At 27.2% G+C, this 12306-nt stretch overlaps 1 protein-coding gene across 1 annotated transcript; it reads right to left on the reverse strand.

The window, feature by feature from the left end:
- Positions 1 to 1980: 1980 nt before the first annotated feature.
- Positions 1981 to 5711, reverse strand: Xpc (DNA repair protein complementing XP-C cells homolog). Its single transcript, XM_029304041.2, has 6 exons — positions 5489 to 5711; positions 3746 to 5420; positions 3422 to 3627; positions 3058 to 3322; positions 2785 to 2953; positions 1981 to 2566 (listed from the first exon to the last, which is right to left on the reverse strand). Exons 2-6 carry the CDS (start codon positions 5405 to 5407, stop codon positions 2220 to 2222), a joined length of 2649 nt encoding a protein of 882 aa, XP_029159874.2. The 5' UTR covers positions 5408 to 5420; positions 5489 to 5711; the 3' UTR covers positions 1981 to 2219.
- Positions 5712 to 12306: the final 6595 nt, after the last annotated feature.

The following is a 12306-nucleotide window of genomic DNA, read 5'->3' on the forward strand; positions in this document are numbered from 1 at the left end:
AAAGTTAAATATTAAAATACAAAGTTAAATGTTAAAAATACAAAGTTAGTTAAATATTAAAATATAAAATTAAAACGATTCTTCGCTGTTGACCAATAGATATGCAAGGCGATTGGTCTGAGATGCCAAGTTATGCGACATTTGAACATGATTATCGTTTTAACAAGTCCTTTTTCCCGATATTTCAAGTGTGTGTTGCGAAGTCTGAATACCAAAATTTTGGTATTCAGACTTCGCAACACACACTTGAAATATCGGGAAAAGGACTTGTTAAAACGATAATCATGTTTAAATATCGCATAACTTGGCATCTCAGACCAATCGCCTTGCATATCTATTGGTCAACAGCGAAGAATCGTTTTAATTTTATATTTTAATATTTAACTAACTTTGTATTTTTAACATTTAACTTTGTATTTTAATATTTAACTTTTACGTATTGATAAAGACTGTAGTGCAGTCGAAACGTTTACAATTTATATCGATTCTGTAACAGAATGTTAATTTAATTATTTAACTAATAATAAAAAATTTTTACACCTTATTTATTTGCTCGTTCAGTTGGCCTACTATATTTGATTTAATAAATATTTGTATAATTAATTTTTAATCAGAATAATATAAAATTCTGTGAAACCTAGTATGCCATTTTATACATATGACAATTTGACCAATTGTAAATAGCTATCTGTCTTTATTTCACATTATAGCCGTGTTAGCAATCTAGTATATTAATAATTTAGAAGTCTGTGGATAATTTCCAATTTGAATATGGCGCCTTTTATAGATCTTGCCGCGCTTTTCTCGTTTCGCGCGCTTTTGCGTTCCTTCATTTCCGTTTTCGCCATAGTAGTGTCTGGTCGTGTTGCTCGCGAGTGTTTCAAATTTTCGATCGCCAATTTAAGCTAACCAAATAGAGATTTCAGGTAATTTTCCGCGATAAATCTATTCATTACTAATATTAGAGCGTGTAGTATAATAATATTGAGATATTATTTCCTAGTGAAAGAGAATATAATCAGAAATATATATACCATGCCACGACTGGCTGCGACGTACAAGAATAAGCGCTTAGTTTTGTAAAAATGATATAAAATATGAAATGTTTGGTTAAGAATAAGCCTAATAATGAAGAATATAATTATTTATAGTTATGGAAATTGAAATTTTATTGTTCCAGCCGACAGAAAAATCTGTAACTAGTGTTACACATGTACACACACATATATATACACACATACACACACATATATGCATATATGTACGTTTGTATGCGCATGCGTGCGTACATACATGTGTATGTATTATAAACTGCATAATTTGTTATATTTAATATGCAAAATTCTATTATTAAATATAAAAATTTATGTATATATACGCATATACTTACATATTTGTGTATGTCATGTATATTCGTACTTGTACATGTGTGTGTACATGCTGTAAATTGCATAATTTGTAATATTTTAATGTGTAAACTTCAAAATGAAAGAGATATAAAAATTAATATCACAAATATTCAATGAAAATTATTTTATGCATTTAATATATAAAATATCAATAAAATACTTGATAAATACACATGCAGACACACATTTGTATGTATAAGAGCAATAATATGAAAATGGAAAACATTCTTTTACATATATAGTGCTTATTTATTATACGTAAACTAATATTACGTATACCAAATATTATTATAGCATTTTTCATGCTTACGCATTGTAACAAAGGAGAGGGAGAAAAGGAAAATGTCTTATATTATAAAAATAATTTAATTAATACAAAGGACATGTACAATCATCATACAATATTCGAACAGAGCAAAAAATATCATTATTTCTTGACTGATTTATCATTGTATGAAATAGCGATGAAAGAGTTAATTTTTTTTATATATAAATATAGCAAATATTATTATAGCTTTTTCCATGTGTACAATGGAAAAGAAATACATCTTATATTATAAAATTAATTTAATTTATAAAAAAAAATGTTTACAGTCATCATGCAATACAAAACAAAAAGTACCATTATTTCTTATCTAACTTATTATTGTATAAAATAGTGAAAAAAAAAGTTAATTTAACAGTAACCATCTATAATTATCATTTGTAAATGTTTAGCATAATACGAATAATGTTTCATTCTTGAAATAAGGATTTTTCAATAAACAAAGAGTTTCAATTAATAAAATTAACATTCATATACGCATTCTATTAGGTTTTAGATTTTTTTACGGTGCCTTTTCGTTGCTTTGGACGTTTTTGCTCGGTTTTCGATTCCTTTTGAAACTCGTATTTTTGCGATAATTTTTCCCTAATAAGTAAACCTTTAATGAGTTTTCTCCAATTGCCGTAAATTCTCTTTTCCCTTTTCTCGGCAGTGCGTTTAGCTGCTTCGACCTGTTCTGATTCCCAAGCTTCTCGTAATGTATCTTCGTATTCGGCACATACAACAAAACCTTCAGTGGCTGGTGTGGCACCCTTGCAACCAAAATTGAAACCCACTACAGCAGTCGCACAATCTATGTTCAGTTTCCTGGCAATTCGATTCAATCCTGGAACTATAAAGATTCATTCGTTACATACAATAATTTGATTTTATAGCAAAATAAAAATTTTTCCAGAATTTTTTTCATTTTTAAAAATATAATACATAAGAAAATAGCTAAATTTATTTTGTTAGGATATGTAAAAGTGTATAAAGACATTAAAATTAGTTAAAAATTTTAGAATATGGTATTTCCATATCATCAGAATAGGAAAGATATGTTGTGCTTACGATTGATGTGCACTGTGCCTTTTGGAAGCATACTTTTCTTGAACAAATCTACGCTTCCATATTCATTACGAGGTACAATGCCATCTTTAGCTTCTGGTGGATCATATTCTGTAGTTTGCCATTCTCCGAATAGTTCTAATGCAGAATCTTTAAGTTTCATGCCTGAAAGCTAAATACATTTTTTAATGAAATCTTCTGTATAAATAATAATTTTTATAAAATAAGAAAATTATTTTTAATTGATTTCATGGAAATATATTAACGTAATTTTACCTTATCATATTTTGGAAGTGCTTTAACTATCTTGTAAGCCTCTTGTTTTGGTTTAACTACTCGAGCTTTCCTCATCCAGGTTTCTCGTGAACGTAGCGTGTGCACGCAATATCTCGAATAAATAGCTTCACCTGTTTTTAAATGTCCGAGTGGTACGCAATCCGCCGGATATAAGGCTTCATATTTGAGTAAATGCCTTACCAGCACATATAAAGGATGTCCTTTACATTCGGAAACAGTTTTAGGCAATGGCTGTTCCAGCTCTCTGAAAATAATTATATTTTGTTAATAGAGTACTATTATCTCTTGATATTATTTTCCCTACACAACACTACAAATGTACATGTAGAAAAAAAAGAATTACCTTTCCAAAAGTAATTCATCTTCTTTTTTAGACATGGCTGTCTCTTTTTCTAGCCAATAAACTAAAGTTTCAGTCCACCATTTCTCATCAATACGTTGCTTACGAGTAACAGAAAGCCACTGTGGACAATAACGTCTTGTGACATCTTTTATTAATCCATCCGAGTTATAAGCTATTACATATAATACTGGTTTGCTGGCCTTTCTCTGAAACATTATTGCATAATTAATATCATTAAACATATATTCATAAATAATTATAACAGTTAAACAATTACAAAAATTAGAATTAAATAATTAGGAGTTCTCTTTTTTAATTACTTACATATATATCAGCTATGCAATCTACATTTCCATCTATTACATTTATACATATCCAGCATCCTTTGGATTCTACATATACTTCAACCCATACATCCTGTCTCTTTTTTAATTTGTCATTATTATCAGTTTCTTCATCATCAGATATTGAGTCTTTCTTTTCATTCTTATGTTCAGATTTAACTGTTTTATTGTTATTATTTCGTTTTCTCTTTCGCTTACTAGATTGTTTTTCATCTTCTTCTGAACTTGAGTCAGGAATATATGATAGTCTCTTAGAAACTTTTGTATTAGATTGATTATTTTCTGAATTAGTCTCTATATTGCTTTGCTGTTTGTTCAATGCAGTATCATATATTTTACGAGATCTTAAACGTCTTGGAGACGGAGCAGTGTTTACCTTTTCTAAACTTGTAGAATCTGTTTTGATATCTTTTGATGTAGAAGCTTTATTTTGAGAAATACTGTTATTTAAAGTATCTTTGTTTTTCTTAGTATATGAGTACTTTGAGCGAAGAATCTCTGCTGCCCTTTTCTTTGCTTCTAAATTAGCATTTTTTCGTGCACTTTCATTATTCTGAATTACATTATTTTTGAGATCTTTCTCTTTTGGATCTGTATTTTTCTTATCTTTTTTAGAAAGCTCTGCCTTTTTATTACCTTTTTTTGGTTCTTCTTTAACTTTATTTTCATTTTTCTTTGCTGTACTTGTTTTAGGCAATAAGTCATTATAAGCTTTTACAAGCGGTGGATTAAGAGACACTATTAGACGACAATGTAAGCCAATACCTCTTAGTATTGCCACATATAATATTACCAATTCTCTATAATTGAAAATTTTCTTTTCCGCTATCCTTTTTAACAATGTTTCCTTATTCATAATGACTTCATTGTCAGTAGATTCTATTGTAAACATATTTCTGAACCATTTTGTGAGTTTTGCTAAATATGTCAAATCAAAACCATCCTTTGGATAATTATTTGTTGAGATTAGAGATACTGTTATTGCCATTAGTTCAGGATCATTTGCTTGCCGATTCAAGTAGAATCCATATGCCAACCAACAAAGTCGAGCTGCTTTTTCTATAATTATCTGATTGGCCTTTAGTTTTCTCCGTAGAAGAGCAGCTAGATCTGATTCTTTCTTACTGCCTTTTTTCTTCTTGAAAATCATACTTGTACCTGGCAAAGTTATATTAACACCTTCTTTAGGTATAGCATAATCAGCAGGACGTTCAACATCCTCTTCCTCTTTTTTCTCCTCATCTGTACTTTCATCATTATGATATGCATGCGTTCTACTTTCTCCTTGGAGTAAAACCGCGTTTATTTCGTCTGATATATTGTCATTCTTCTTTTCAATCCTGGCTTTCTTAACATCCTGTAACCTATCGTCACTGGAATAATGTTGCTGTGGTTCCTCATTATTTACATGAGGCTTCTGCGAGGCTTCCAGATTCTTCACTACTTCTGAGAACAAGTTGATGTTATTTTGAACAGTTGTGAAATTGTCATCATCGCTGCTCTCATCTTCGCTTTTTGAGCTCACTAAGTTAGGCTTTACTGTCGGTTTTATAGAAAAAAAACTAGCTGTTAGCTCATCCTTTGGTATAATGCCACCAAAATCGTTGCTGCTGTCAGAGCTATCATCGTCGGAATCATTCATAGTGGACGTTTTCCTGCAAAATATAAACTTTCTTTGTTTACTTTATCTTTCGTTATATTGCTTGTTATTATTATAGGATACCTTTCTCTCGATAGATTTTCTTATCTCTTCTTCTGAATTTATTTATTTTTTAAGACCAATAATGAAGATGAAGAACTTTATGTAATATGTCGGGATTTATATTAGGTAAATAATCTATATAAACACAATGTGAAAACACTTGCACATGTGCGCACGTGCTTGCCAAGAATCACTCACGATCATTCAGAATCAGCCAATAATACGCAGTGATCACAAAGCATTAGATTAGGTTCTGAAATTTAGTATATACATGTATGTATTTCGTTATTATCTTCGAATGGTACATAAATAAATTTATGTGTGCTATTTTGCCGACAATCGTTAATACAGTGTGCAGATGTAAAATATTTTATATTTTGTTATATATAATTTTTGTAAAATTTTATTATTTTTGGCAAATTATGTTTCGATGGTTTTAACATATTTATTAAATTATTTTGCCGTTTTTTTAAAGAGAGAAGGAGAGAGATTATATTCATTAATATATTAATATATTTATATTTCATTATATAAAAAACGTAATATTAAATACTTTATTATTAATTTAAACTTACATTAATTATTTAACATATTTTACATAATATTATTAGATTTTATTTAATTATTTTATAGAAATTTTTCAGCAATATTAAAAATAAAATATGCGAAATTCTATCGTCAAAATATTTACGTATATTTTTGATATTTTAAATAATGTTTTTGAAGATAAATTTTCTGCGATATACATTTTTATAATTTTGTTTAAATATTTCTATATAAATATTTTAATATGTTTTTACAATATTTTACATCAGATCTTTTTATTAAAGATTTATTCTTTTCTTTCTTCATAATTTTGTTTCAAGAAATTGATAAAAGATAAGAATATTATAATTTTTATACATAAAGATTTTATTCTTATAAACGTTTTCTCTAAATGTAATCATGAAGTTAAAATGTAATCATGAAGTTAAAATGTAATCATGAAGTTATAATATATTCGACGCATTTATTTGTCTTGAGCCTTCTCATAATTATGCTAATAAACCGACTTTGGTAAATATGTAGGATCAAAAGAGTCAACAAAAAATCAGTATACTTGACATTTATTTATTTTTTGTTTGTTTTATGTAACAGTGAAATTTATATTGATAAAAAAATGGAAATTTTCTGAAATTTTAATATAAAAAAAGTTTTTTCATGATTTTTTGTGAAAATGTATGGTAGAAATGCAACGCGACAGAAAAAAGAAAAAGAGCTTTTAATAAGAAAAATTAAGATGCGTGCGATGATACATGAATTTTGCAGCAGGTTTTCATTGCATCGTAAGGCATCACGTATATTCTAATTTGTTGAGGTCTGTTGGGTAATTCTAAAAAAATTACAAAATATTTTGAGAAATTGAATTACAAAAGAGTTGAATGGTTTGACAATAAGAGATGAGTAAAATATAATAACTCTATATATATTATAACATTTCTTAGAGAAGGAATAAAAAGTTAATATAAAAATTTCACATGCTCTTCGAATAAAAATATAGAACATGTTTTTAATTATGATATACAATAATTTGCGATTATAATTTCGAATAAAAAAAAATTTTTATTTTGTCTTTTGCATTATTCAAACTATCTTTATATAACATATTGTTTTACATATAGAACTTTAAATTACGAGGTAGAAGTAAATCACGTGTAGGATAATTACATAACAAAACTATATTCTATCAAACTTTTAATTAAATTATTTAGTCAAGATTATATTAATTTAAATAAATAATATTTGTATCTCACCAATCTTATTATTTTATGTCTTTTATACTGTTGTCTTACGTTGTTTTTAAATTTTTCATAGCATTATTATTCTGAGGTTCTATTCTAGAATTTAATTTTTGACCGTAAGTAATTCGAGATTAAAGCGAATGTTTTTTTTTTTGTCATTTTATAATTTCTGCATCTATATTCATATGTGTAGTAAAATATAGTGATGGATTCTGCATACTGCATAGAACGTATGCAATATACCTACAGAATAACCATACATATATTTATCATTTTGATTCTGGATATAAATAATTCATTCTTTCGATAGTATTCGAGCGCTTATAAATAATAGAAAACAGGTGTGATACACATATGTGTACGCTCTTTTCGTGGTTTTAACGGCCTTTTCTGCATCGCCCGCGGCGATTCATCGGTGAGTTTGTCAGCAGATGTATTTTGTTCACCTGTTCTCTGAATACGGCTTAATGTAATGGATAATTGCTGCGACCGGAGGGGCCTACATACACAATATCTAAGTGCATTTATGTGTAAAGCCGACATTTGCCTTGCTTGGTCGAATTCCAAGTCCAATAATGTACCATGTCCTCTAAATCCTGAATATTATGTCTATAGATTATGCATGATTTAGGATATAGAATGTTTTCCAATTTCGTAGCTGGTGATAAATAAAATTTAAAATTAAACATTTTCTATCATTGCGCAACTTTATAAATGTCGATAATGTTAAATAAGCCTTGTGCCTTGATAAATAAATATATTTCGTTGAAATAAAATTTATTAAAATAAAAAATCAATTTTTATGATTGCGAATGAAAACAAAATTTAATTTCTTTTTGTTTCATCGCTAACACAAATCTATATTATTTTCAGATGACTGGAACTGTCTGCGGGAAAAACTTAACTATCTCAGAGGAAGTGAGGAACGTCTGGAAAATTCTGGAGCTATATTTTGTGGATTTAAAGGTAGGTGCACGAAAAATTATCAAACTCTTTCAATTTTCTTTCTTTGCTTTCGGAATGCAAATAAATTTGCATACAGGATATGTACCTATATACAATAAAATTAATAAATAATTTACATATGTGAATTTACGAAGACTGATTTATAGAATATTTATTATTAAAAATGTTTGAGTTAAATTTTATGTGAATTGTATTCAAAAATCGTCGTTAGGATCTTTCTGCGAATCTTATATTCCCTCGAGGAAAAAACTGAATGAAGCAATCCGTAATTATCATAATGTGATTTTAATAAAATTATAAACACGACATTATACATGCAAGAAGAGGAAAATATATTTTTACCATGTATAGGTCACGGGTTTGAAACGTACCATAATTTTTTTATACTGCAAATTTTAAATCTCTTGAGAGTTTTTACAGTGCTTTTTACATTTTCTTTAGTAGCTTCATTACATATCTCGTTATGAAATATATTCTCATAATTTTATATTTTTATTTTCATTATGCAAATTATATTTTCAAAATTTGTAAAGTATATATTAGAAAATTATGGCAATATTTTATTTATAAAAATTATATATAGATGAGTTATATATTGCGTAAAGCATTGAGGATCAATTTTATAGAAAATCAACATATAATATTAGGATCGCATATTAATAAAATTATATTTTAATAATTATATTTTAATAAATGTGTTTTTTTTGTGCAGAGCTTGCTAAAATTTTTGATTCTTATTTTAATAATTGATTTTTCCTTATAGAGGGATCTCTCTATACAAATATAAATTTTTGACGGAACATTCTCATTTATTTTAATGATACTTCGTGTAATAAACACATACGCATATTTCACAGTTATATGCAGCTTCATCTTAATATCGCTTTCCTATATGAGGATACCGGATAATTACAGCTTGCAGCTATTTTGAGTTTATCCGGAAACTGAATCGAGATGTATCTAATCCAAATTATATTTCTGGTAGTAGGCATTCGTTGAGACTTTTAATTACTCTCAAGGTACTTTCAAGTATACAATTTCTAATTAAACTCTGTTCAACTTTATGAAATCAGTTAACTCTTTTCGGGTTAAATGCATATTTAAAGATATATGTTTGCAAGTTTTAATTTGTCGAACTTTTAAATAAAAAAAAGAAAAAGAACCAGACCATAAACAAGAAATATTAGACCATTTTTAGTTTACGAATATTAATTAGTATGATAAAAATTAGTTCTTATCTATATTCATACTTGATATTGGAATATCTTTAGATATTTCTTTCTCGCACTCTTTTTTATAAATTTATAAATTTTTTTTATCAATACCGAATTGATTATCTAAATATTACTTTTGAAGCATTAATTAAAGATGAAAAGATTATCGATTTTAATAAATTAAACTTCAGAGGCACAGACACAGATAAAATTTCTTATCTTTTTTTGAACATTAAGTAGGCTTTATTTTAATAAATTTTTAATTTGTGGATTAATTAAAAAAAGATATTAGAGATCAAGCGTTAAAAAGTTATAGAGAAAGACAGTTTAATTAGATTATCGCGGCATCAGAAACTTTTAACTTGGCCAAAGAATCCCTAAATGCAAATAAACGCGGATAAGTTCAGACATTCCGTACATTTAAAATTCAATGTTCAAGATACGAAGTCTTATAAAACTGACTGCTGTATTGAAGTCTCGATATATGGGTTGTTTAACAATTTTTCTTAGTTTTTTCTTTAAATTTATTTCATATATTTTATATAGGAAAAAGCTTTAATAATTTTTTTAGATTAATGCAATACTTAATTGCATTAAAGTAAGTACAGTTTTATTTGTGGTGCATACATTTATCCATACACAGTGCATCAGGAGTTGCAATATGTAGATTAAAAATAATGAGACGTCGCGAATCGCGATACGTGTTTCGATTTAATTTACTTCGCGCGATCGTTAGTTAAATATTATGATCGGTAAAACAACGGCGTTGTTTAAATAGCCAGATCATGTAAAAATAAAACATCATTTTTAAGCTTAATTTGAATCGAATTACCAATAAAAGCGATGTTTGTTCGCGCTTAAAATTATTTCAGCATATCAGAGATAATATAAACTTTGTATTTTGTTTCTTTCTTTGTGACATCATATTGTATGTACACGCATATGTTGTACATGCTTGATTCATGAAAAGGTTATATATTATTCGTAATAAAAAATAACAAAATAATCATTTTGAAACAATTTTATCGTTGCATATTAAATTGTTATAAAATTTGTATATTGTACATGCTTGATTCATGAAAAGGTTATATATTATTCATAATAAAAATAACAATATAATCATTTTGAAACAATTTCATTCTTGCATATTAAATTGTTATAGAATTTATAATTATTCTATATAATGATATAGTTTCAGTGTGAAGGAAGTAATCTCATTTCCCTGAAAACACAATATCGCTTTATTAAAAATTCGATATGTCATACAAGGAATATTAAAAATTAATAATAAATTTTTTTAATTTACTAATCGTATGGTCGTTGAACGTTGAGTATAAGAATATCGGCTGAATGTTAATTTTCGGTTATTCTTACTTTTTAACTATCGCCATGTTATATGTTTTGTTCGTAGTTTTTTTTACGTTTTTATATAAGTATATATAATCTTAAATATAACTCTTATATAACTAATAGATAATATCATTTATCTCACTTCCATTGGTACTTTTAAATATAACATAGAAATTGGCATGTCCAAGTAAATGTTATTAATCTAATAAACAATCTTGCTAATAAACAATATTAATTTCTTATAATTTATATTAATCTCATAGATAGATAAACATCAAGTTATATCGTGATATTGAAGATAAGCATAACAATTTGATTAATAAAACGAAATTGCAAACTCGAGGTATTATTACTCTGTTTCATATGAAATATATAACTGAAGTTTACAATTTATATTGAACAAAATATTAAAATTACATATAAACATACATACATATATACACACACACACATACACACATGCAATATAAGAAACTCTTATATATATTTTCTGGTTTAAAAAACATTTATTATTTTGTTAGGTTGGAAACAATTTAATGAAACACTAAAAAAAATCTTTCTTTGTGTTTACAAACTCTTTTTCTTAATATTTTTGACAATATCAGTATAGCTTCCATTTATTTATTTTTCTTTGTGTTTCATGTTTCCTCTTCACTTTTGTATTTTATTACGTACGCTTTATATACGGTACAATTTCACTTTCAAGAATCGTGAAACAAAGAGCCAGGAAATCAACGATGTCTTTGAAAATGAGAAGCGTTCACTTTGTTAGTTTACTTCTTGAAAAGGCTTCTGGAAACACGAATCTCCCCAATTGATCCCTGTAATTGGCTTCCAACACTATATTTTTGGTACCAAACATGTTTTTTAAATAAGTGTAACATTAGAAGTTTCTGAAAGTATGGTTTGCAATATACATATTTTAGACTCGAATGTCGTTTTGACGTATCAATCGATAAATCACAACTTTTTTTTTCTGGTTACTGATTACTCTCAATTCTTCGAAAGAGATCAACGAACATTTTGCTATCCGCTACAAACAACACGTAACAAATCCGTCGGACAATATTGAAATGCTATGATTTTGATTTATATCGTATTTTATCGACATTTGACGTTTTTTTCTAATAAATTTCTATCGCAAAAGAGAAACCGCTCTGACATTACATTAATGCTATTCTGATATATTATGAAAATATTTGATATTATTGAAATTGCATAGGGATATAATGTTTCTATTTCATTGTCAATGTGATGTGTTTAGCTTGGAAACAAATTTATTTGTACAATTCTTATTAAAAGAGAGGATATTGTTTCATCAGAAAATTTGTTTCAGCTATTATGTTTAAATGTATAATATATTTTTTTGCTTTTTGACAAGGAAGATTATACATTCTTTAATTAATTATAACTTAGTTTCTAAATAAAATAAATAAATTGCGAACAATTTTGCTAGAGGCCTAAAAATTGGATCTTTTGTTCGTGTTATTATTGATTTGTGAAAGTATTTTTTCTACAAATCTCTTAA

This window comes from Nylanderia fulva, unplaced genomic scaffold (genome assembly GCF_048542155.1).
Source record: "Nylanderia fulva isolate GAGA-0341 unplaced genomic scaffold, ASM4854215v1 Scaffold10, whole genome shotgun sequence".
NCBI classification, from domain to species: Eukaryota; Metazoa; Arthropoda; class Insecta; order Hymenoptera; family Formicidae; genus Nylanderia; species Nylanderia fulva.